The sequence below is a fragment of the Tripterygium wilfordii genome, chromosome 1 (genome assembly GCF_013401445.1).
Source record: "Tripterygium wilfordii isolate XIE 37 chromosome 1, ASM1340144v1, whole genome shotgun sequence".
Classification (NCBI taxonomy): domain Eukaryota; kingdom Viridiplantae; phylum Streptophyta; class Magnoliopsida; order Celastrales; family Celastraceae; genus Tripterygium; species Tripterygium wilfordii.
Window position 1 is genome coordinate 592,546 of NC_052232.1, and position 26,664 is coordinate 619,209.

Genomic DNA, 26,664 nt, shown 5'->3' on the forward strand with positions numbered 1-26,664 from the left:
CATCAAGACCCAACTGGATACCTAACTTTGCCCATTATTTTATCCTCTATCTTGCTGCATTATATTTGTATATTCGCCAGCAGAACGTATTCGCTGCAGAATTCCAAAACTACCCTCCTCGTTCCTCACATGCCCAGTTTAATAATTGGGTCAAGCGGTCCTTGTCAGTAATTTAATCCCGTCGTCGTCACCGTGTCTTCTAATCTTCCTCGATATCGCTGCATTCCCTTCTCTGCTATGCTATGCTGCGCAGACATCATATTCTCTGCTTTATCTTCCGACCTTCGATCCTCTACGAGTTGTAACTTGTAATTTGTCTTTCAACTCGAGATCTTGAATGCTGATGATTCTATTCTGATCCTTCGATCTGGAGTGTTGATTGGATGGCGGCGGGGGCAATGGCGACAGCCGCTGGGGCAGCTGTTATTCTGTACTATGTCTTGAGCAGGAGATTGGGGGCGAACGGTGAGGGTGTTGATGTGAGTGGAGATTTGTCGAAATCGAGTAGATCGGGCAGGAGAAGGATCGCTCGGAGACCGGCACAAGCTCCGGCGACCTGGTTCGAGACATTAACTACGCTATCGGAGACGCTTAGGTTTACGTATAGTGAGACTTTAGGAAAATGGCCTATCGGTGATTTGGCCTTCGGGATCAATTACCTCATGAGGAGGCAGGTGCGTGTTGGTTGCGATCAATACTGGAGTTCTGTTTTGTTTATGGGTTTTGTTTTTAAGAAGTCGCTGAAAGCTTGAGTCCTGTTTCTCTTGTAAATGATATGTCAGTATCGAAATGCACGAAATTCAGGAGTTTTTCCCTCTTCCTTACATAATTACTTAGTTACAGTGATTAGTGTTGTTAGTATTACAGGTCTAGCTGATTACTCAACTTTCTGGTTTGAGTTTTCTACTTCGTATTATTTTCTGAAGCTTTTTTCTCTCTCTTGGGTGCGGGGTTGGAATTGAGTGGTTAAGATGTAATTTTTCTATGTTTTAGCAGGGTAACCTACATGTTGCAAGTGTGTACGCCGGAGAGAATTGTATGCAGCTGAAAGGCCCTGAAATCATAGCTGAGTTGAAAAATCTCTTGAGATTATTGACCCTTTCCATGCTTTTCTCTAAGAAGCCGTTTCCAGTCTTTTTAGAGTCTGCTGGTTATTCTCAAGAAGATGTCCTTCTGCAGAAGCCCAAGGCAGGAGTAAGTTTGAAACAACTCTTAGCAATGTAATTTTTGTTACTTAAGCAAACCTTCATTACTCATAACTTCCGCCCTGAAGAATAGGCACACTAAGCATCTCTTTGTAACTAGAGTTGTGTTGCATGTACAATTTGATCATTATCTGTGCCATGGTTTTTATATTTAATCCGGTCTCTGATGGGTTGGTGCTTTGTTGCTACTCTTTGTGTAATGATGTTAGTGTATCCATCACAATGCAATTTTCCTTAGGGGCTTGTGATTGCATTAGAACTTAGAAGACTCCTTATTGTATGGGAGATGCATTCCTTAGGTTAGATAGGCAAGGCTTTGATGGGTGAAAATGAAAAAGGATGGGCATAATTCTACTAGAGTGTCTCCTTGAACCATTATATGAAGGGAGATAAAACTAACCTAATATGCCAAGGTTGATGGGTTTTTAAGATAACCACATGAACATCCGTTTTATAGACTTGGTTCCTGTGGCAATACTCTAAGCTTCATGAATCACGTTTCCTTTTTGGTCTGCTTGTAACTTTTACTGTTTTACACTGACTGCTGTAATACTGATCTGACTTGTCTTTACTAGTTTTACACTAAATATTCTAATAAAGTTCTGACTATTCACCACACTAATTGGGTAAAGTATGGTGTCCTATGAAAAACCTATAATATTCGATGGACTGTAAACTTCATGATATAAACAGTTTAGCCCATTCTGTCCTAATTTTCTTTCGGAATCAATAAAGGATGTTGTCTTTAATTTCGATAACAACAATGATTGCAGCTTCTGAAGCCCGCGTTAACAATTATACGAGATAAGCATACAAAATGTTTCCTTCTGTTGATTCGTGGTACTCATAGCATCAAAGATACACTAACAGCGGCAACTGGTGCAGTGGTCCCTTTTCACCATTTGGCTTTACATGATGGTGGGATCAGCAATTTAGTTTTGGGATATGCGCACTGTGGGATGGTTGCTGCAGCTCGTTGGATTGCAAAACTCAGCACTCCTTGCTTGCTCAAAGCTCTTAGTGAGTATCCTGACTACGACATTAAGGTAATTAGTAACTCTTCGTCATATTGCAATGATATTGGATAGGCTTTCGTGGTATATATGTGTATGTATATAACATGTTTTATGTTTTATTTTCCACTCCCAGATTGTTGGCCATTCACTTGGTGGTGGTACTGCTGCACTACTAACATACATTCTTCGAGAACAGAAAGAGTTCTCATCTTGCTCCTGTGTGACATTTGCACCAGGTATGGAGTTGGCACCCTATGAGATGTTGACATGTTGTCACATACTTAAATTACTGTGTACCATTGAGCTCCTGTTAGAAATATTAATGCATAAAATAGTACTTAATTGATATGACTATAACATGCCAGATTTACTGTTATATACTACATGAATACTCCTTTAGATCTGGACATCTCCTGCATGTTTTCATTGCGTGGTTTCCAGTGAGGGGTGTCATGGGGAATTTCAATATTAAAAGCCATGGCACTTGGTCATGTTATATTTTTCTATTTACACCCATCCTTTCTTTATGTTTCATTTAACTTAGAAAGTTGTTGTTGCAACATGGATCGTATAAGTGATGAAAACTCACTTGTTTTTGAATATAAGTTGCCATTGGCAGATAGCTGTCAGTGCCAAGTTTCTGGGCCTATATCTGTCAGTGTCAGGCTTCTTTCTGCCAGTCCTTACATCAGGTGAATAGAAATGGAGTAACACAATGGTCTGTAGCCAGTAAATTTTTTGTGTCAGATTCTTTTCTTTGTGATCATGACCATCTTCTTCTGTGTTAAAATTTTGGTCGGATATGCTTTTGGGGCCTCTTGTTTTCGTAGTTTTTGGCACTCTTCCTCCATAGATTAAGATACTTGTTCCATTCCACAGCTGCCTGTATGACGTGGGAATTAGCTGAATCTGGCAAGCATTTCGTCACTACTGTCATTAATGGGTCTGATCTGGTACCAACATTCTCCACTGCTTCCATAGATGATCTTCGCTTTGAGGTGGCTATTCCTTTTATCCCTATTGTACCAGCACGATGATTCTCTCCTGTCCTGATGTAATTTGAGAGCTTCTTATGTAACTTGATGAGATTGCTTGTTTGTGGTGGCTATTACCAGGTCACAGAATCATCCTGGTTAAATGATTTGCGAGATCAGGTTGAACATACGAGGGTCCTGAATGTTGTTTATCGCTCTGCAACTGCTTTGGGATCTCGTTTACCTTCTATAGCTAGTGCAAAAGCTAGGGTTGCAGGAGCAGGTGCTCTTTTGCGGCCTGTCTCCAGCGGCACTCAAGTAAATCCTAGCTCAACTAATTAAATTGTGATGCTTCTTTGCCTCAAATATGTTTTACGAATGCATTGATAGAAAATTTCATCAGTTTCTAAAACTTCAGGAATTCCTTGTTGATTTTGTATCCCTGAGACTTGGTTCATAAATCATAACATACCTTTGTGCTGTGGTGTATAGGTTGTGATGAGGCGCGCACAAAATGTTGCTCAAGCTGTTGTCAAAACGCGACCATTGCTGGTCTCGTGGTCTTGCATGGGTGCTCGTCGTCGTACTGTGGGTCAGCAGTTAAACTCAAAAGTAGAAGATTCGCCCGATACTCCCATTTTATCTGAAAGGACTGAAGCTATTGTAGCCGAAGTAGTAACAAAAGAGACTGTTCAAGCCAAAGTGGAATATGATTGTTCAAATTATGGATCAGGAAATGAAGATACAGATGAAGAGGAGGCTCTAATTTCCGTAGATAGAGTCAGTTCCGAGTCCCCAATGGAAGATATTACTGAAGGTGAACTGTGGTATGAACTGGAGAAGGAGCTTCAGAGGCATGATGATGAAGTTGACGTTCAAGCCAAGGAGGAAGAAGAAGCTGTGGCTAAAGAAATTACTGAAGAAGAGGAGAAGGTCCTGGCAGATACTTCAGAGAGCAGAACTCCAACCTCATCGTCAGATTCAGAAGGTCAGCGCTTTTATCCCCCTGGCAAAATCATGCATGTTGTTTCCATGCCCGTTTCTGATAGTGAAAATTTAGATGATGATGGTTCCACTGTGGAACGCATTGCTATATATCAGACTCCTAGAGAACTTTACAGTAAGATTCGACTTTCAAAAACGATGATTAAGGATCATTATATGCCTATGTATAAGAAGATGATGGAATTGTTAATTGGGGAACTGGAAAATGATGTAGCCTTTGATAATGAAATGATACAAGAATGAATAGTATATGATTGGTTAACGGTTTGATATATGTGCTGATTTATGTACCTTCTTATGTGCTGGAAGTGGATGTGTTTCTGCAACTTAACATGGTATGTTAACAGAGAGCCAATGAACTCATATACCTACCTTCTTTATGTGCTGGAATTATATGTGTTTCTGCGAACGTAACAAGGTGAGCTTGCACAATGTCCACAGAAATCAGAGTACCAGGGAAAATATGTTTTCCCAATGTTGTCAAAGGTGTTTGTGTTGAGGGCTCTTCTTGTTTGCCATTAGGCTAGGGAGTGCTACAGTTGGTGAGAGGCTTCTTTCCGGAATTTATGGCAAGGTGACAAAGCCAAATGGTGGTTCAGGGGACAACGCCCCCAAAAAAATTTAAGTTTCAAAATATGAAAAATAATATTAAAATTTAAAATTTTATATAATAGCAAAAAGTAATCATTGAAAGTTAATTTACAAATATTCTCGACCACCATTTTTCATATTTTGAAGCTGTTTTCATGATGACTATTAAAAATAACTTTTTCAATGTACATAACTAAACGTCTAAAAACTTTGAACTCGTGTTCACAATGATGTTACTCTCGTGTTCACAATGATGTTACTCTCAACGGGAATCGAGCTTAAGACATTCCAAATTCATATAGTTTGATCCCAAACAAATTCACCACTAGGCTATCACACAACTAACCCGTTAAATTAACAAATATTAAAATCAATATACAAGTTAATTTTTTTTAAAATACAGTCCCCCAAGAGTCCATGTTCCTTGTAGGTACACGTTTAAAACTGGGACCATTGATCCATTGTTAAGGCATGTGTGCTACTGCAAAAGTCTTATATGGGACTTGTGTCATTCAACTACACATAAATACATGTGTGTTCTCAAAAGATACATCAAAACACACAAGTGACTGATATTTCACATAGCTTTACATTTTCTTGAAGTACCATGTAGCCAATAGAAAGTATTTACGATTAACATATATGATTATATATCTTCATTCTCCACAACTTACAGTGAAGTCAAATATCATGCCCATGGTTCCACCACTACAACAAAATCAATTTTCTGCTTACCAACCTGTCGTTAGGTTCATGACTACGCCACATGTGAAAGACAATCAGAGCAACCACCAGGCCTCAATCCATGATCCAGTAAAGAAAATGAATCGCAAAGAGTATTCCAAGTGGAAGATGAATTTCTGGGAGGTAAAAGAGATGTAAGGAAGCAGTTTAAGTTACATGAAAAGAATGAGAGAGAAGTAATCAATTGAATAGAGGAAAGTAAAATTACAGTGTATATTGGTTAATTTCAAACGACTGATTCGTCATTTGCCCTATTATATACGAGCGCTCTCTCCTTCTTCACTCGCTCTCTCCTGTGCAGATTTCCCTCATGGAAAAAAGAGGGAAAAGTTCTACAAAACTTGCCGTATAATTTATGAACCATATGAGCTGGGAAGAATTCAATTAAGAGCAACTTCAAGTGCCCTCCACAAATTAATGAAAAACATGAGGAGATGCATAATATTCACTTTCGTTAAATACGGGCCTTAAATCTTCCTTGCACATGAAATCCAGTGGGAAAGAAACAAGATGTCCGCGCACTGACTGTAATCTTTCCAACGGATCAGATCTTTTGATGTCCCCATTTTGATAGGACTCTAGCTTTACAGGGGCTATTCCTATGTCGATAGTTGTGTACCCAAGTTTCTCCTTCCAAAAGGTCGAGCTTTGTCTGATTGCAGCTCTGCAAGTAGTAATATGAAAATGTAAGACGATTTCCTTGCGCAAGGGGAAAAGTAGGGGGAAAAAAAGGAAATGAAATGCATCATACCTGGAATGTATAAGATCATTAGGCACACAAGAAAAAACATCCTGGTAGATCGTTGTATTCGTCTGTCAAAGAAACAATGATAAACATCAATCTTATTCTAAATTCAAATGTAGAAAAAGCCTCATATTCTAAATGCAAATGTGAAAAAATTGCGCACATAACTCAACCCTACAATTAGCTGATAAACATGCCACATGCACACATACAAATAAAAACAAAATATATATATGTTTATCAAAGCTGATGTACATCCTCCTTTCATCAAAAACGTGCTAACTGTAATGAGCAGAGATATACTATCCATGCTCAATTTCTATTTTCCGAAAAAAAACCTTTTTCCCATCTCACTTAAGAATCCTTCCAATTTCCTAAAGCTTAAGGTTAAGAGAAATATCACAGTATCGAAATCCCTCTATTGCATTTGCAGGGACAATGAAGAACAAATATTATAGTCTTCAGCATTGAAATTGTCTTTGTGATTTGAAACTACGATGTTGAAATCATACTGAAGCAACTTTACCAAGCACTCAGCCCTAAATGCAAACAATAACTGCTCATCTTCCAGTAGAGGGTAAAACTTTATCAAGTTCACCATTTTGAGGGACATACAATGCCACCCTAACCCTCCTCCTCTTGAAACATGCTGGCAAATTGGAAATTGGAATAAATCGCTCCATTCAGTAAAATCTGATCAAGTGCATTCTTCCACACACAACATCCTTCCTGTCCCTCTTCCAAAGATCAAAAGTAAAGACCCCACTAAAAGGTTAAGATTTTAAAAGTAAACCCCCTACTCATCTCCAAGGCACCTGCAACTCATCTTTTTTTTCTTCTTGAATCCACATTTTTATTGCCTTTTTTTTTTTTTTTGAAGAAAAGAAAAAGAAATTGTAAATTGCGAAGTGAAATTAGTCTGATATGAATAGTAATGTATTGGTCGTTTCTACCTTTGCTGTGGACATCCATATATCTTTATAAGTTGAATCAATAACCGGGTCAACTATTTGATTGATCTGAAAAAGAAAGTTATGTTAACTGAAAGCAGAGCTGCTAAAAGATATTTTATTCATACTATCTGTTTAGCTTTCAAATTCTTTACAGTTATACTTACTAACCTCTCCTGCCCGAAGACCAAGGTGTTCAGACCATAGTGAGATGCGAAGACTCAAAGAAAATCTTCCAGCCTTCCATGGATTTCCTCCCATGGATGAATCAACGAACTCTTTGTCTTCAATAAGGACACATATCTGAAACAGTGATTTGGCGACAAATAAAAGAAACTTCATTCATAGATATTATTGATATACACATGGATTGAGGTGCATGTCATAATAAGTAGTGCAAAAGAGAGGTAAAAATCTAGTCGACGTACAGCACGAAACTATTACCATTTACAAACTAATGTAAGGGCCTCAATAGAATGCATATTCGTACAAAGTAATGTCCTTCCATTCAAAATTTGGATGATCCAACTATATAATATAGTATCATTGTCACTATATTTTCAATGAAGTCCGCCAGCAGCGAATAAAAAGGCAAAAAATACTGCTACAAAGCAAGAAGGAAGTGTATATCCTAAAGCCACAATTGATTCGTCTACGTTAAGATTAGTTACTTCACCATTTTGGGGCATTTCACATCTTTTGTATATATTCTAACACTTCCCCTCATGTGTGGGTTGGACAATCTGACCGCCCAATATGTGCACAATAAACGAGACCCAACACTAGGGCTACTCACACAAAGGTTCGCACTTGAGGCAACAACAAACACACACAAAGGCCTACACTTGAGGCAACAACTGGTTTAAATTGCAGAAGCAAAGAATTGAACCCAAGACCTCCTGATCCGATACCATGTTAAGATTTAGTTACTTTACCATCCAACCCAATAAGTTAACTTGTTGGGTTGGGGCATTTCACATCTTTTATATGCATTCTAGCAGTCTCATTTCTTTAGACGTACAAAACATCAAACGGACACTACCAGACATAACCATTGGGAAATTGAAGGACAATATAAGGGGAGAAATATAAAAGGGAAAGGAAATAAGATGCTGACTACCAACCAGAAAAGACCTGCACCAACTAAAATGGGACCCCACTCACTCAAGGTGGGTAAATAAAAAAACTGAAAACAATATCACAAGCAAATTGGGTAGAATATGTATAAATAATGTGAAATGCCCCCAACCCAACAAGTTAATTTATTGGGTTGAATGACATATAACTAATCTTAACATGATATCGGAACAGGAGGTCTTGAGTTCAAACATTAGCTTCCGCAATTTAAACCTCTATTGGTTTTGCCCCAAGTGTGGGCCCTTGTGTGTGGGGAGTAGCCCTAGTGTTAGCCTCGTTTGTTGTGCACATGTTGAGCCGTTGGACTATCCAGCCCACAAGTAAGAGCGAATGTTACAATATGATGTGAAATGCCCCCAACCCAACAAGTTAACTTATTGTGTTCAATGACATAGTAACTAATCTTAATAAAATCATAAACATAAAATAAAATATCAAAGCCATTAGGAACCTTTTCAGCACCAAGAAAATTAATAAACTGATTGAAAGTCCCATGACAATCACCACAACATCATCATATCAACTCCTTTATTCCAAAAATTGTTGTGGGCGGCTACATGAATCTATATGAGAAATTGGCGAGAATCAATTGTATGAATCCACCTCACCATCTACTCCTATCTAAAACTACATTCTTGACTAATCCTTTGAAGTCCATGTCCTTACTCATCACTTTCAATGTAGGACATACTGAAAAGAGAATAGAGAGGACAACAAATATATGGACAGAAGTGACAAGACATGACATGACCTCTGAAGGATAAGTGCAGAGTGTTGCTTTACATTGGAATGAACAATGTAGGAGAGCCCTTGTAGTCTATTCCAACTAATTTCTCTTATGGAATTATGTTTTATGTAGTTGAACCCAAAATATTTGAATAAAGGCCTTGACAAGATGCATAAGCACAAAAGTCACACATAACAAGGCATAGAACTCTGTCTGAACTAAGGCTGATATTCAAATTTCCAAACCATGATCGTTTTTTGTTCCATGAGTGAAAGAAAGAGATGCAGGCAGTAGCATCAAGGTTAAAACATACATCATGAAAGAAATTATGGTAATATAAAAAAATACTAAATCATCCAATACCTCAGAATCTCTTGAACCAAGCAAACTCCGGTCATTAATATTAGCTGAACCAATCAAGGCTACAGTGTCATCAATTATCATGACTTTACTATGCACATACACCTGCAGAAATAGCAGATATATTAATTGAATTGCCAAGCATCTGAGGGAACGCTAAACTTTTGAAAAAGTTATGCGGTGAAAAACACCCATAAATAGCACTTAATGAACCATGAAGAAGATAATCACAGGTATGTGCAGGCGTGTGCGACCGTACACACGCACACACACACATATACATACGATAAGCAAGATAATACCTGGCTGGTCGCAACAGGACCACCATCAGAAAGTTTGTCATATGCTCTCAGACCATAGAAAGATATGTAATCATGAGTTTTGGGACCAAGAATATCATAAAGATTATGCAGGATCGAATTCTGTCCTCTGCAGATGGTTCGATGCTGCCAGTGCATTATGGCTCTCACAGATGCTGCACCGCCATCATCCAGACCTCCCTGTTACAATTACAATTAAACAATTTAATATATGTAACATAAAAATAATAACTTAGAAAAGGATTATTCATTGAGATTCAGGACCTGGAAACCAGGCAGCAAAGGTATAATAATAATAACCCTGAAACACTTCTTGTCATTGTAAGCTCGTATAATACGTCGGAATAATGCTTCTAACACACGATTCCGAATAATCTCATCCCCTGAGAGACCTGATATAAAAAATTGGTTCTAGGAACAAAACACCAGAGAACCAAACGAATGTCAGGAAAATGAATCACAAAATAAAACAAACCACATGCCCTATGAAAAAAAGAATTCATTCATCGGGCTGTTTTAATCAAATTATAGTGCCCTACAAGAAAAAGGATCCTCAAGCCCATCAACATAACATGATCATCAAAAACATTTGAGCTTCATTATAGAACATACATGTCATTAAATGCACCATACAGGAGTTCAAAGTCCAAAAATTTATACCTCAATATAGATGAAGTGTTCGGCTCTCTCAATGAGAGAACAATAAGCACAGTGAATGCTCTCTTCAGTTTGGCTTGTTCCTGCAGACCACTGACTGACACTCCTAATAATCTGAAAATATGAGGTCAAAGGTGAGATATATGATACAATTACAATGAAGGTGCAACAACGCAAAACGAAAAACAGGAAGAAATGCTTCAGCACTTTCATTATAAAAATGAACCACACAGATAAAAGCATCAAGCAGATTGCAACTGTCTCTTGTGCAGGAAATGCTCATCTTGCCCAGATGAACTTCCAGAATGAGCTTCAAGAGCATCTAAATACAGCTACAAAATGGAAAAATGGAATTTTATTTTCTGAAACTAAAACTCCAGAACACCTGAATAACTTCAGTCAATCAGAAATTGTTCACAGCATGTAAACAGAAATCATCCAGAATATTGATGCTTTAAGGAACTAATAGTACACTCTAAAGCCTAAAAAGCATATAAAAACTCAATATTTGAGCAGCTCACAAAATATTGGTACAAAAAATTGGAAACATCTGAAGTGCCATGCAATAAGCAAAAGGAAGTAGGGTCCTGACTCCTGAGGCCTAATGTAAAGGACAAGTCCATAGTAGCAAAAAGGGATAGGTGAATTACTGATTAACTGTAACTGCAATACTACAAAAAATAAATCGACAACGCTGTAGCACAGTTGGCTGCTAGGGTAACTGTAATTAACAGGCCACAGAATGCATTGACAGTTGAGTGACATCAAATTGACAGTTGAGTGACATCACTGTAAGTCTATAAGTAACAAGACCACAGACTACACCAAATAAAGCCAAAACTAGAATGCTAACTAAATGAAAGTATACTATGATGTTCATTGATCTATTTGCATTTCAAAAGCAAAGATTACCGAAGAAAACCAATAACTTTTGACAGCTTTTACATATGTTGAACATCCTCTCTAGTTGCGTAAATAAGTTTAATGGTTTCAAATTATTCAGTTGTTCAACTTAATTAACTGTTTTATCAAGGGAAGGAAAAGAAACCGTTAAGATTAGTTACTTTGCCGTTCAACCCAATAAGTTAACTTGTTGGGTTGAGGCATTTCACATTACTAATACATATTCTAACACTCCCCCTCGTGTGTGGGCTAAACAACATGGCCCAAAATGTGCACAACAAACGAGGCCCAACACCAGGGCTACTCTCACACAAGGCCCTCACTAGGGGCAACAATAAATGGGGGGTTTAAATTGTGGAAGCTAAGGTTTGAACCCAAGAACTTCCACTCCGATACCATGTTATGATTAGTTATTTGCCATTCAACCTAATAAGTTAACTTGTTGGGTTTGGGCATTTCACATCATTTATACATATTCTAACAGAAACAAATCAGAATCTTTCAATTGGTATGCAAGACGTAAAAGAAAGTAATGGAACTTAGTTACTCGTCAAATAAGTTGAAATTTAATGCTGACATTTTGTCCAAAACATAAGGAATTAAATAGGTATCAAGTGTTACAACCCACCTGACAGCGGCAAGAAATACGTGGACCAACTTCCCCAATTTCATCTGCAGAACCAATCTGATCACCACGCTCTTGTGTTTCCCACCATTCTAAATCTGAAGTTTCATTGCCAGGCTGTGCTAGTAAATCAGAAGACACATTTCCATGATTATCCAACGCATCAAGGTCATCTACAAAGCTCTTCAATGGCATATCTGGAACCCCTGGTTTGCTCTTGGATTTCCGGTTAGAGAAAGGATGGTTTCTGCTTGTCATAGAATGCAACTCGTTTAATTTGGTGTTTCCAGTGGAACCATCCAGCCCCTCAGCCTCTTGAGGCAAAAGCAATGGGATATCTTGTAAAGACGATCTAGAGGAAAAGGAATCCTGTCTTTTTAATTCTCGAAAATTCTCTTCCACATACTTGGACTCAGACTCAGACTCAATGTCAATCTCTCTGCTTCTTCCCATATAATGTGGGATAACCATGTGCTGTTGGGGCATAAGCAGCGGAATTGCTTCTTCATATGGAGCCTTATTTCTCTGTAAGAATGCATTTGAATGTCAAACTACCAGGTCCCGACAATTTTTTTGCAAAAGTATAGCCATTATGCCAAAAACTTGACCTTTGCGTAGTTCCAGCGCTGAACAAAGTGCCTCGCTACATCACGACAAGGTGGTCCCCAAAGGGCACAATGGACATCATGCCAAGGCATTCGAGGGTATTTTCCCCGATCCAGCTCATCTTTCATGACATCCTCCCATGAATTAGGTTCTGATTCCCTGATAAAGAAATGTTGGAAAAATGTATCAACGGTCTGCCTAGCAACTGCAATAAAATCATGAACCACAATACCACAGGAAGTTTTAACACCAGCAAAAGAACTGAACCAGATAAAGCTGTCTACCAATTGAGCGCCACACTAATTAGTACAAAACTTTCAACTCTCAATCATTTAAAATGAAGTGCTTTCTTTACTTAACCCATACTATCTGAACTTAGAGGACACTACCAAAGTTCTATGATGCTTCTTCCCAAGTTCCACTAGTTAACTTTAGAATTAGAATATAACAGGGTAGTTTTTTGAAGAAGGAACAGGTATCCACTGTCTGTGTAAAAGAATCTGTAATTGCACAGATATGGATCACTGGCAACATATCTGAGAAGAGTTCAAATACAAATGTAATAAAAAGTAAACCCGTTATCATTATTAAACTTCCACCAAACTCCAGTAAATGTTTGAAAAAGCTGTCGATGTAGTGGAAATGATTAACTCACCTTGGGTTATAATAGTCCTTTCCAGGCCATACCAGAGGTGGACAATCACCAACTTTGTGTTCAGGCGTATCATAGCGGCCAAAACATAAGTCCAGTCCTCCAATAAAGCAAATCTGGTGATCAACAATCACAAGTTTTTCATGGTGCGACCTATATAATCAAAATAGGTATCAGAAACAGAAAGGAAAATAAAAAACCATGACGATTTCCTTCAAAAAACTTTAAAAAGAAAAACACTATAGAAGCTTCCAAGATCTGCATACCATAGGTAAACACCACTGGAAAAGTGGTCAGGATAGCGCAGTACCCTCACGTTCTCATGAATGCTGAGGAGCTTTCTCTTGCTATAAACACTATTGATTTTTAAAGCAAGAGCAACCTCTTTGTAAATAAGAATGTATATCTGCATTCATAAGAAACAGTACACTAACACATTGAAATTGGCCAAAACAGATGGAAAAGCATTTCTGCTGTCTGAATCCAAATAAAACCATGATTTATTGAATCATTTAATGGGACTATTAAAAGTTACATATTACATTAGATTTTTTTTAAGAGCATCATTGCCATCGTTGTCATTGAAGCGTTTGTTCTAAACAGTTTGGGGTAGGCTACATGAATCCATAAGAGAAATCAATGCGACTCCACTAGCTGAATTCTCTTTTTCTATTCATTCATATATAGAGCTATACTCTCCACTAATTTTACAGAGCCCATTAAGATTTAGTCAAACAACACAAGTATCATGAAGTCAGAAGTAAAAGAAAATGGGTTAACATGACTAGAAAAGTATTTCATTCTCAACTCGTAATCGGCATATGCAAGCATAGTGCAATTCTCAAGATTCAAATTAGTAAACTTATAAATAAAAGACATGGTTGGCCCACCAGCACATCTTCAAAACAACAATTAGGACATACTTAAAAATTAATCATGTTTTGAATTGCAAAATACTTGCCAATCATCATCAAAGCCTTTATCCCCAACATGTTCTAGTCGTCTTCTTTTTTCGATAAGTATGTTCAAGTTAGCTACTTGAAAACATATGAGAAGTTAGAACTCAAAGAAAATCCGCCACATGAATTCATCTTCATCATTTATTCCTATCATAAGCTACACTCTCAACTAATCCTATAGGGTCCAAATCTTATAACTTCCATCCATATCTTTCAACAGTTGCCAATGCTTTCAATAACTTTTTCCCCCAAAAGATTCATTCCCATTGAGCCATCAAGAATAGAATACATTTGGGAATCGAAAAATCCATTTCCATGCATCATGACCATATACATGCTATAACATCAATGATAAAAGTATCAAGACACTTGCACCCATAAGGTAAAAAAGTAAACAAGTCCCGTGCACAAGCCTCCCGTAGTGGCCGAGGTCGGGGAAAGAAAAGATGTACACAGACCTTACCCCCACATATTAATATGTGGAGAGACTGTTTCCAAGAGTTGAACTTGTGACCTCTAGGTTGCACCCATGCAACTCTACTACTAGGCCACATGTTCGCCTGTAAAACACTTGCACCCATATTCTAAAAAAATGTCTTCATCTCATCAGCATCATCATTTTTGTCATAGACACAAAGGCTATAATATAACAAACTCAAAGGTACCCTCATCAGCATCATCATTTTTGTTATAGACACAAAGGCTATAATATATTTTTTTTTTGATGCAACAAAGGCTATAATATAACAAACTCAAAGGTACCTGAACCCCTTGCTTAGCTTTGGCTTCCAGTAAAGCATCAAGCCGAGAAGCGGCATTAGCATGAAAAGGACGACGAAGGTATAGTTCTGGGCACAGCCACCATCCACAAATGAATACCTGCAAAAAATTTCATCCATTCAGAAAATGCCTTAAAGTAAGGTGACGTGATTAAGAGGGGCTAGGAGTGAATTCTGGTTGCTGAAGCTCGATGGGAAACACCTCTGATTTAGCATCCTCAATTGATGAAGAAATCGCTTCAAATGCTGCCCTACCATCTATGAACCACTGAGCCTGACTACCATCTTCAGTCAAACCTCTCAGAGGAGCAAAAGAGCCAAAACGATGAGGATGACACCAGCCCTCAGGAGGCCTAAGCCCAGCATCATTAATTGATGCAACCCAATCTTTAACTTTAGCATTAGTCTTTGCTCTTAAGTTTATGCTCCGATTTCCACATGTCACCTTTTGAGATCGTAAGTTATCTGTTAGTAAGGAAGTTATTCTGAATAATCTTCAGATATAATTAAAAGCATTCACAAACCAATTGACTAGTTCAAATAATCAATATAAGGTTCAAATAATATCCTCACCAATCAGAACTTAGTCTCAAACTCTTAAGTGGCAGAAAGGAGGCAAAAGCCCAGATCTCACTTTGCTCATATGAAAGATTAGAATCTTCAAAGAGAGTTTACAAAGGAATATATAAATATATAATCTCATTCTCCATGTCCTCGATAAACTGCTGTCACTCAACCAAAGTGGCCAGCAAAAGATGAGGTTATAACTGCATGCTTCATACAGAGTTCAAATTATTGCCAGATATGATCAATGGCGACGGTATGATAAATAGACAATGCTTATCTGATTTACCTACTTCAAAAAATTAAATAAAACTGACTCGTTGCTTTTCTTGACTCAAAGAAACATAAAATCAGGCATAAACCTGACTACCTGACTAAAAAAGAAACTCTATATCATCCCAAATAAACCATAAATCTAAAATTCGATATTCTTCAAATTTCATCAATTCCACAAAATGAGATTTGGTTCCAGGACTCAAGCCAGTAGAAATAGTACATAATGGCAGTTCCCAAAATAAACATTTGTTAAGGTTCTTACTTTAAATGAATGACGCAAAGGATTGTGTTCCTTTATTTCTACAGCTAATGACACTCGGCCTTCATCATTCCCATCTGAAGCTGGTAGCACATCAAAAACAATTATGTCTAAAGGTTTCGTATCAAAGGGATCTCCCAACAAGGCCAAGAATCCTGGTTTTAACACAGCCCACACCTGCAAATTAGAAAATGAGGGTATCATGATGGTTCAGCATCACAAAATTTCAAAAATATTGCAGAAGAAAGTATAACTTATGATCTACTCTGGTTAGTTCAAAACATCAAACATAAGATATTCAAATGAAATTTATAAGTCCCAAAAATCTTTCATTCTTTCACTGATGAACAGAAAAAAAAAGGAAAGAGTGACTAGGAAATTGTTCCACGATGATAGAACCGCAAGCTGGAAGTAATAAGTTACCAGGATGATGCCCCTCCAATGCACTGAGAACTTAAATGGGGTAATGGGGTAATGGGTGTAAAAATGGTATTCCACAAGGTATAAGTTTTTAATTCACATGAGAATCATAGATTTGACCCACGTTCATTAGTGAATCTGATAATTAGAATTTAAAAGGTCCAGTAATTCTTGAAGAATACTAGCAAAGAAGAAATGATGAGACGGGGGGAAGATCTACCAAAATAAAAATTAAAAAAGGGAGGCTGGGGAAGAGGGTGGAGGAGGAGTGAGGAGAGAGAGGATTTGTGTTTTGGTGAGAAACCTAGATCCCAGGAATATTACAACGGTTAAGCTAAAGTTCAGCAGATACTCAAACAGATCAGGGACCTAAAAGCTATTGTATGCAGAGGCCTGCTTTGGAACTATGTGCTTTGGTGAGGAACCTAGAGTCCAGGAATATTTCAACGGTAAAGGTAAGGTTCAGTAGACACTCAAAAACAGATCGGGTACCTAAAAGCTCTTGTATGCAGTGGCCTGCTTTGGAAATATAGAAGTACATCATCACCCAATTACAAACTCAGTTTTTCCAACCGCAATTAGTCTCAAGAAGAAGATAATGAATCGCATTACCCCATTTCAAAAATTATCTTATGGACTTTACTTCCTGTCCCCCTGAAACTTTCACCAACATTTTTTGAAACAAAATGTCAATATATTCCATATGCATATTAACACTTATCTAGAATTCAATCTCGTTAAGCAACATTTGTAATATGTAAGGGTGCTGCTAAAGTGCCTTCACAGTATGATTCCTCGTGAAAGCACCATAGCAGCCACCACTAGTAGAAGCTAGACTAAAATTCATTTGAAAAACTAGTTTATGATATTTTTGCAGAATAGTATAGCAAACCATACAATGATGACAGACAGTTGCAATGACCCTAAGGTGATAATCAAGCTAAGAGTACATCTTAAATAAGCAGATAGAAAATATGAATTGGTTTGGACCAAACTATAATTAAAATGGCTGTTAGACATTTTGTGTTCTTTGAGTGATTGAGTCACATACAGCAATCACAGTCAATCTCAAGAATGGGCTGCAATACCTTCTGCCAGTTGTCATTACAACAGCTGAACCAATGGCATGCACAACATCTCCTAGAATCATCACTTCTTGGAATTTTTGGTAGATGCTTCACCATTACGTAATCTTCCTTTAGCTTAGGGCCATACTCTGGTGAAAACGACAACTTAGAAACCTCCAAAAACTTGCAAACCTACAGTATAGAATAACTTGTGATATTGGTAAGGGCAACAATTTATATCAATAAAATTCACAAACAAAATCCAAATTCCACCATTTCTGAACTATGAGCTCGGGAACTTTCAGGATTGCTGAAACAAGAGTTCAGTATGACCAAGAGCATTTCAAACCATTCACTGAAAATTTCACCAAAAGTGGTGCGGAAAAATAAAATGAGGTTTGAATAAATTTTTTATTACCTCCAAATTCCAATGCAATTGGTGCAATTATATCAGTTTATGTTTTGCTTCTTTTTTTCCAAATATTTTAAGAGTTTTGTTTAGTTTTCCCAGTTCCTATTAGTTTAGGCCTTAGGGTTAAAGAAGTTAATGTTAAGATAGTCCGAGAAAGTAAATCATACAAATGTAGGTGTTCTAGTGCAGAAGGTTCACAAAATTCGTGTAGAAGATGTTAAAAAGAGAAGAAGTAGGCCAAAAAACATGGATGGAAAGAATTAAAACTAAAGGATTAATTGAAACGGCAGTCAGATTGGAATGAATGGCAAAGGAAAATACCTTGTAGATTGCAACTAATTTTTTTAATGTAATCTAGTAACAGCCTCAAAATGTATGGAAATAAGGCAGCAATAATGATGATGCTGATCATGATGATTATGATAGGGTTAAAATAGATTCTTATGCATTCTAGTTGTTCTTTTTTTAGGTTAAACAACTCTCCAGCACAAGGCTTTCATAGTGAGGGCAGGGTCACGAAAGTGCAAGATGTACACAGCATTACTCTCGTACCTAGAAATTCTATATCTACAACAGTTTTGTTATGCACTAGCTCTCATTGAGTTAAACCAGTTATTTTCCATAAATCCTTGTGACTAATATTTCTCTTCATTGCAAGAATTCACAGGATTTTCATCAAATTAGAATGATATATAGTCTTTCCAAGCATCAAGCCTGAACCAGAAAGTGATACATCAAGGGAGTTATTATCATGTGGCGCTGTAGTTCGATGAGAACGGCAAGAGAAGGGAAAAAAATAAATAAATAAGATAACATATAGAAGTAAAAGCCTGGGGTAAGATAATCAGAAAAGTGGAGAGTCAAGGTAGTTGCCAAGCGAGTAAGAAAGTGTAGAATTGTTGCATGAAGTACGAACTGGTTAGGGTGCAAAGCATTTGGCTAAACTGGACATCCTGGTCACACAGCTTAGCAACAATTTACAAAATAAGTTTAAAATTTGCATCACACTGATTATTTGCAAATGGAAACTTACAAACCTTGAAATGACACGGAAGCAAGCCAAACCAACTTTAAATTGTCAAAAGTTTTTGTTTGGTTTTTGTTATTAATAACCAACACACGACAAATGCAAGACGAGGTGAGTTGGCAACTAACATAGTTTTAAGTGAGATGGCTCCTCTCTTACTATTCTTACATGATAGATGATTTCTGCTGCTCACAATTGTGCAATTACCCAAGATATAATGGGCAAAGAAACTTGAGCTCAAGAGCCTATATATGTGAAACATATAACTACAAGAATGTACCAGGCTCGATAAAATATGCACACATCTGCACACGTGCAAACATCTGCGGACTCGCACAAGATATACAAGAGTAAGAGTAAGAGCTGATTAATATTTAATACCTCTCGGGAGTTAACAATATCCATGTTTCCTAGGAAGTGGTTCAAATATTCTTGCATGGCAACCTTTGCTCTGTCTGAAATGGAGTGCTGCCTTCCCAGGGCTGGACGTATAACAGGTAAAGCAGCACTTGAGGGAACATCTCTAAACAAGAAAAACTCACAGGTAAGAACTACAACAATTAGGGCGGAAAGGGGCATAAAATGAAGCATGTAGCAGTAGGTCACCTATTTTTGAAACTTCCATCATGAGTTAAGGGAACAGCATCGTCATCAGGATCATAATCATCATGCACTGTAGGCGCGTGATCTCCTATTCCTAGATTTTGAAGCCATTCTTTAACCTTTGATATTATGTTTCAATAAGAAATACATCAAATCCCACACTTTCCCATACATGAGGTAAATGATAGCAGAACATCAGAGAGCAAAGTGCTTATATTGACAAAATCTTACAGTTTAACATATCCGCATCAAATGTTTGAACAGAAGAATACAGATAAAGAAAGAAGCAGAAACTATAAACTTAAGTCATACAATTTTCCTTCACGTACCTGTTCTTGCTTCTCGTGAATTTCCTGAATAAATGCACGCTTCTTCAAAGCAAAGTGCAAATAGAAAACTTGGGCAGCTTTCTTTGTTAATTGCCACTTGAACTGGAGAAAGTCAATGCCAAATTAGTAGATGAACACAGAAGTACCATCACCAATAGAATGATTTTTCAATGCACCAAACAGCTTGTAGAATCATATAATTGTAATGATTTTAAAACAATAATATAGAAAAATATTATCACAAAATTTATGCTAGTGAACTAGACGTTTCCATTACATTACATATCAACTCAGCTTCAGAAATGTAAATAGAAGACACGTGAATGTTCCAGCAACCAAACGCCCCTTCAATATATAGTTAATATTTAAAAGTAATGTGTTGCTTGAAGAGGGTGAAATAGCCCATATAAGATATTCGAAAAAAAGTATTCCTCCATACCTATTTGTTGCTCGAAGACATGACTATTGGTGCTGGTGGGATAGAAGTTTAAATGAAAAGGATGCTCGATTTGACCAAAAAAAATGATTAATGCATACACATTTATAATTATTCTTCAATTCCTTTTTCCTTCACTTTCTCCGCATCCAAACGGAGCCAAAAACAAATAATAGAAATCAGTTCCACTCTAATTTCAATCTCCATTAACCTCTCCAACAAAATACGAATTCAACAACCAAATAGAGATCTCAGCACATAACAACGGGATTATACGTCAGTAGAAAAATGAGTGAAAAAACTTCTTTCATATATATAGAAAATAGAGATCGTGCCTGTTTGTATTGCACTTCAATTGTGTAGGAGAGGAGCATGGGACTGATATCGCTAGGGTCTGGTCTCGAGACGGAGACGATTGAGGCCTTCGGTAACTCGTCGAAAATCCGACTCGCCTCAGGCGCGTAACCCTGAGTGAACGAGAAGAGCGATTGCATCATCGACGGCTGCGATGCCAACAACGAGGGCGACTGCTCCGATTGCATCTGCATGTATCGGGGACCGCCGCTTGCCACTAACTGCTCCGACGCCATTTTATCTGTACAATTCAATTTCTTGAAAATCTTCGATCAACAACAATATTTTTGGTATCTAACTTTGTATTTCCAGACGACGAGAGAAGAAAATTATCTAATTGCCAGATTTGGAAGAGATTTCTGGATCCAAGGATCACAGAGAAGGGACTGATTGTTTTGCCCTTCAAAACACGATATGATGCAGGTACGCCATATCTGGAAAGTTTGAATTGGTTTTCATAGTGCGGGTTCTGAATGGTCCGAACTTCTAGAAACGGAGCACGTTTTGATCAACATTTTAATAGTTGCGGTGAATCCTATGAACAAAATAAAAGAGCATTATATAATAAGATTAAAAATATAAAATGATAAAAAAAAAATTGAAGATTTTTTTGAAGCACATACAAATTTGTCCACGTAAACTTGGGCCGTGAGCGGAGAGGGCGCACACATAAAATTCAAATTGATAATTGATAATATGATAAATTAAATCAAAACTCAATGCAATTTGAATCGACTTGAGTTGTAAAGGCGCACACATAAAATGTAAACTGATCAGAACTCAGAACTTTTTGAACCCAAGAGAAATGCACCACTGAAGATGCTATCATATGAAGTTCAAAGAGATCGAGATCGTAAGATTTTTAACATAAAATGAAGGAAATAAAAAGATACAAACGAATTCCACTAACAGAATTTGTCACAAGCAACTTGATTAATTTTTATTTCCGTACTCCTATTAATTCCAAATTAAAGGGATAAATGGTATTTTTTATCTCTCAACTATTGATCGGATTTCATTTTCATCCCTTAACTTTTTTCCTTCCCTTTTTTGTCCCCCAACTATGAAAAAGTAACCAGTTTATTCTTTGAATAAATCCGGCGACTAAAAAATCTAACGTGACATCTCATTATTGGTCAGATCAAATTTCTCCAATGTGTCATGCAAGCATTTCTCAACCCCAATCTCACTTAAAGGACGAAGATAATACTTTGCAATAATTGAGGGACAAAAATGAGAGGAAAAAAAAATTTAAGGATGAAAATGAAACTCACCCCATAATTGAAAGTCGAAAAAAATCTTTTTGCCGTACAAAAAGTGAAAACCAAAAGGGCGAACACGGTACGTGCATAATTTTTCTATGTGCCACCATATAATATTGCATCAAATGCCAAAATTTCCAACCAAGGCACTTCACTGCTGTTAAACTAGGATTGCAAAAGCAACTTCACCATAAAGACAGAACAGTGGACAATCTTCGAATGGGATTTCAAACTAAAAGTTGAAAAGAGCCGTTGGTTACAGCAAGTATTATCTGTCCAACAATATAAAATACTTAGAATTCATGGGTCCAATCATTCAGCATTACACACAGTAGAGCTGGGGTTCAGGAACAATTGGCCAACTTTACTTGTCACACTGCTCATAGATTAAGTCAACTGTGTCAAATTTCGCCAAATACTGAAAAGAGACCAACCAGCTGACCGGAGGATCATTAATTAGTGTAAAGCGAACGACAATCATAAGAGGCCAGATGAAATAAATCAAGCCCATTCAAAATATACAAAATAGATAAGAAGATCAAATGTTATTCCAAGAAGAAAGAACCGTAGAGAATGCAACACAAGGCTTGCGGCCTTTTTGTCGTTTTGACCTAAAAGGTCGCTGATGGTTGGTTTATATAGCAACTTACTAATCTCACCCACAGTTGGGTTTGAATGGCAACTTCAAGAGAGAAAAGGCTATTGAGACTGTGAATAAACACGGGCAAGCCTTATCTGCGTAATTCGGATGCGACGGAAAATCTTGTGAGAAAATAATAAAAGCAATACCTATAATTTTCAAAAGCCAGAAGGTTGCCTATATAACAAGGCAAAAAAGAACAGCCTCAACCATTCAAGTACTGAAGAATACCAGTGATTAAATTTGACTCAGGGTTACCCACTTTTCAACAACAGCAGTGCAAAACACAAAATTTTCGAGCAAAGAATACATGAAGTATTCCAACTGCAACAGGGTTCTAAATTCTTAATGTCTATTGGATAATTGCATCAATAATTCAAAAAAAATGTATCCTATAAGATTACAAGGAATCAAAACATTAGCAAGACTTCCAAAATTTTGGAACTAAAAAAAAGTGTGCAAACCAACAATTAAGAAATCAAAGGGCATTTACGCATCTATAGTAACATATCTTCTCAGTCTATCACAGTTGAGTTTCAGTTCACTTTTTGGCTTTCTTGTCTCCCCTACAAAAATGCAAAATGCAAAATGCAAAAAAAAAAATTAGCAAAACTTGTCATTAAAAAGCTTAATTTAATGAGTGTCACATATCCTACTCAGCTTGTTGAGGTGTAGATGCTGGTGCAGCCCCAAGTCCCTTTAATGTCAAAACAAAAAAGTAGCTAATTAAGTTGTATGTAAAACAACCATAAAACAAATTCACTGGAATTTCTGTCTTTGTAATTAACGCGAAAAATCAATAACATGTCACCAAGATCCACTCGCTTTCTCTCCCTACTTGCCTTATTCTTAGCATGCTTGGCGTCAAATTGGTCTGACAGAGTCTTCTCTCTCGCCTTCTCAGCCTTCGATTTGTGGATACTCTCCATCAGCACACGCTTGTTCTTGAAGACATTACCTTTCACCTTCATGTACATGTCATGATACATGTGCCTATCAATTTTTTTGCTTTCTCTGTACTTGCGAAGCAAGCGCCTGAGCACCCGCATTCTCCTCATCCAAAGGATCTTTGTTGGCAGCCTGGCCTCTCTTGTACCCTTTCGCTTACCTTTGCACATTTAGAAGTAACATTGAAAACAAAAAAGGTCTTGAAAAAGCAAAAGAAAAAAGAAAGAACTTCTCTGACATGTAAATTGATTAGATACAACTAAATGTGCATCGATAAACACGAACTTTCAATCTCACAAGGCAAACATACCATATCCTGAGTGTCGACCCTTTCTCTTGGCCTCCTTCATTCTACGCGCACGAGATCGAGAGTGGATCTTGGTTGGCTTCTTGATGATGAAACCATCCTTCACCAGCTTTCTAATGTTTTGCCCTGAAATCAACCAATTAAACTAACTTAGCTACGCAACATGATTTTAACTTGGACAATATATTGACCAAATATCAAGAGCAGTGCAGTGTGCCATTAATTGTGAAAAGCAATGATCATACAAACAAGATGATGAAATTAAACTTAACACAAACAATAAATATTCACAATAAAACTATAAATGGTCTTGCTTATGACGGCTTTGGGTACATAAAATAGAACTTCAATTGCCACAAAAAAGGTATTATCTACCAAGCCAAATATCATCTCCAGCTTTAAACTCTTGGAACACATCAGAGGGTGGTCCTCCCATCTTGGTGCTATATACTAGTTGTCTATACAATCAATCATACATTGTTCCAAAATCAAACACTAAAGCATGATGTCTTCAATGTTTGATCGAGCATGCACTGATAGATCTCATAAATCACACCAATAATATGTGTCAAAAATTTATATAATTGGACAAAAATCTCTCTTAACTTCCAACCCCAAAAAAAGTATGCACAGAGATGGTTAAGTATATATTACATTTCCAATTCGAATCTACACCAAACAGTAGATTAACTATTTTATCAGATAATGGATTCAAATCTAGTCAGTTTATAGGCCCGCCATACAGTTGTTCCGCTAATAGAACTATTAAAGCTGCAAACGAAAGATACGAAATAGAGACAGAACGGGAAAGTACTGGAGTTGGCCATGGATATATCGCTGATGTAACTAAGTGGGTATCACGATCCCTTATCTATGCAAGACAGAATGCCTATGAATCTATGATTGGACAAGCCTTCCAAGATAGGGGAAAACCATTTCCAAAAGGGTTAATAATTCTGAATATCTGAATTCGTGTATTTATTTAAGTAGAAGAATAGCCAAATCTCACGGGAAAGCCACTCGCTGCCGATATCCGGAAGTCGGATGCAGAGTCGGAGATTATACGTGGGCAATCGCTGCCCATTCACCTGACATCGCAGAAAGGTCTTCGTATCTGTCGAAGCCGGCCTCCGGCGAATCTGTGTTGGTCCGATTGAAGATGGAAGGCCGATGTGAGGGGTGAAGGAGTAGGAATCCAGCAAATACGTGTTAGGTAATTCCCTGTTATTTATACACGTGTCAAATAATGAGTGGGTCATGCACACCACGTCATCATTGTGACGTGGTGTGCTGATACCACTGAATATTTTCTCTGTCGATTGGGCAAAAATCCTTGTTTTGACCCACCTGTCAATTTTTCTGATATGGCAAGCCGCCAATGGCCCAACACGCAACACGTTTCGTCCACTTTGGCAAACAAACTCTTGTCGTTATCCGAATCAAAGTTGATTCCCTCTTGGTTTTCAATTTTCCGACGCTTTCTAGGAAAATCGAGTTTCCCTGTATAAATTTCTCTCCTCTATAACTCCTAAAATTATCAAATCTCAATCTGTTTGTAAAATTTCCCGTCGAAATCATGGACGTCTCGCTTGTCGCAGATACCGTGACGGTATTCACTAAAGTGGGCCTAGGGTTCGCGAGCTCCTTGCTTCATCGCCACAATTACATCTCCAACAACGTTTTGTCGCTTTCCGATTGTTCCGCCGACCAATCCGCGTCATCGACCGGAGTAATCCATGCACCCGCCGTGATTTTCCTCGTCGATGCGCTTGCGCCGCCGCCTGTGAAGCCGAACTCTAGAAGAACCGTATCCCGTACGCTAACGCGTAAGAAGCGGCGGACCAAGCGGAAGTTGTTCGGCGGGGATGATTCTGGGAACGGGGAAGACGGTGGATTTTTCGGCGATAATGATGGAGACGGTCCGTTTAGTGGTGGGGGTAATTACTGGGGCGGCGGGAATGGATGGAATTTTGGTGGATTTGGAGGGCAAAATTGGGATGAGTCATCTTCTTCATCGTCAGGATTTGCTTTGGATTTTATATATGAGGTGATTGCGTGGATTGCGCTTTCGAATTGCGTGCATTTCGCCTTCAAGAAGTTGTTGAGGACCGTCGCTGATGGCATTGGTGATGCTGAGAGGGGGAAGGGTCCAATGAGGCTGACTTCAATTTACTGATTCGGTAACTGATTTCTTTGAAACTTGAAATTATAGATGGAAATTATGAATCAAGAAATGGTTTTTAACTTTTTATATTTTCTAATTGAGGGTGATGTGCCTCTGTGACCTGAATCAAAGTTACAATGTAAAACTGTATATATACTCATTGTTGTTTATGATTCTGCTTATGATTTCACTGTGTAGTTACAAGTTGCTTTTAATGGTTTTGTTCCTCAATACTAAGCTGATTGCATAGGGTAGATTGCTTATTATTAATGTTGATCCTACCTAATACTTACCTTTTGAGAAGTAAATTTAAGATTTTTCGCGGATATGAACATTGAGAGTATTTAATCTACTGGTTTGATTTGTTTGTGTACACACAAACAACTAAATGAGATTATGAGTGAGTTGAATCCAATGGAGGCCGATAACGCAGCTATAGAGTATAGAATAGGGACTAATGTTTGGGGACTTTCAGAAATATTCTGTAATTATTATCCCTCTATATGATCAGAAGACAGGATTATCTGAATAGTGTGCTGCATTGCTCCTGAGACAGCTCCTTGCCCTTAGTTGCGTGAATAACCCAGTTAGTTCCCATTATGTTCTCATCCTCCATAAATTCCTTGACCCATATCGGCTTT

General features: G+C 37.7%; 4 protein-coding genes across 7 annotated transcripts; 2 read left to right on the plus strand and 2 right to left on the minus strand.

Annotated features, from left to right (window-relative positions):
- Nucleotides 1-110: 110 nt before the first annotated feature.
- Nucleotides 111-4,490, plus strand: LOC120000362. Of its 2 annotated transcripts, none has more exons than XM_038848415.1 (7): nucleotides 111-674; nucleotides 994-1,194; nucleotides 1,979-2,251; nucleotides 2,355-2,457; nucleotides 3,101-3,219; nucleotides 3,337-3,513; nucleotides 3,688-4,490. In XM_038848415.1, the coding sequence occupies exons 1-7, from the start codon at nucleotides 384-386 to the stop codon at nucleotides 4,441-4,443; spliced, it is 1,920 nt and encodes a 639-aa protein (XP_038704343.1). In that variant the 5' UTR covers nucleotides 111-383; the 3' UTR covers nucleotides 4,444-4,490. The 2 variants fall into 2 exon arrangements, with proteins under 2 accessions (XP_038704343.1, XP_038704353.1); XM_038848425.1 differs by having other exon boundaries at nucleotides 113-674; nucleotides 997-1,194.
- An 849-nt stretch (nucleotides 4,491-5,339) lies between these two features.
- On the minus strand, nucleotides 5,340-21,226 carry LOC120000228 (phospholipase D zeta 1). 3 transcript variants are annotated; one of them, XM_038848202.1, is made up of 21 exons: nucleotides 20,684-21,226; nucleotides 19,913-20,014; nucleotides 19,587-19,702; nucleotides 19,362-19,503; nucleotides 17,563-17,733; nucleotides 16,058-16,231; nucleotides 15,158-15,400; nucleotides 14,939-15,055; nucleotides 13,484-13,623; nucleotides 13,221-13,370; nucleotides 12,568-12,724; nucleotides 11,963-12,484; nucleotides 10,435-10,545; nucleotides 10,039-10,185; nucleotides 9,757-9,954; nucleotides 9,458-9,559; nucleotides 7,402-7,533; nucleotides 7,234-7,299; nucleotides 6,287-6,348; nucleotides 5,744-6,199; nucleotides 5,340-5,651 (listed from the first exon to the last, which is right to left on the minus strand). In XM_038848202.1, exons 1-20 carry the CDS (start codon nucleotides 20,936-20,938, stop codon nucleotides 5,950-5,952), a joined length of 3,357 nt encoding a protein of 1,118 aa, XP_038704130.1. In that variant the 5' UTR covers nucleotides 20,939-21,226; the 3' UTR covers nucleotides 5,340-5,651; nucleotides 5,744-5,949. The 3 variants fall into 3 exon arrangements, with proteins under 3 accessions (XP_038704130.1, XP_038704113.1, XP_038704122.1); XM_038848185.1 differs by having other exon boundaries at nucleotides 5,744-6,348; XM_038848194.1 differs by lacking the exon at nucleotides 5,340-5,651 and having other exon boundaries at nucleotides 5,702-6,348.
- A 1,973-nt stretch (nucleotides 21,227-23,199) lies between these two features.
- On the minus strand, nucleotides 23,200-24,724 carry LOC120001955 (60S ribosomal protein L19-3-like). The gene is made up of 3 exons (XM_038850515.1): nucleotides 24,674-24,724; nucleotides 23,863-23,985; nucleotides 23,200-23,712 (listed from the first exon to the last, which is right to left on the minus strand). Exons 1-3 carry the CDS (start codon nucleotides 24,684-24,686, stop codon nucleotides 23,327-23,329), a joined length of 522 nt encoding a protein of 173 aa, XP_038706443.1. The 5' UTR covers nucleotides 24,687-24,724; the 3' UTR covers nucleotides 23,200-23,326.
- A 711-nt stretch (nucleotides 24,725-25,435) lies between these two features.
- Nucleotides 25,436-26,035, plus strand: LOC120002133. The gene has a single exon (XM_038850741.1). It carries the CDS (start codon nucleotides 25,436-25,438, stop codon nucleotides 26,033-26,035), a length of 600 nt encoding a protein of 199 aa, XP_038706669.1.
- Nucleotides 26,036-26,664: the final 629 nt, after the last annotated feature.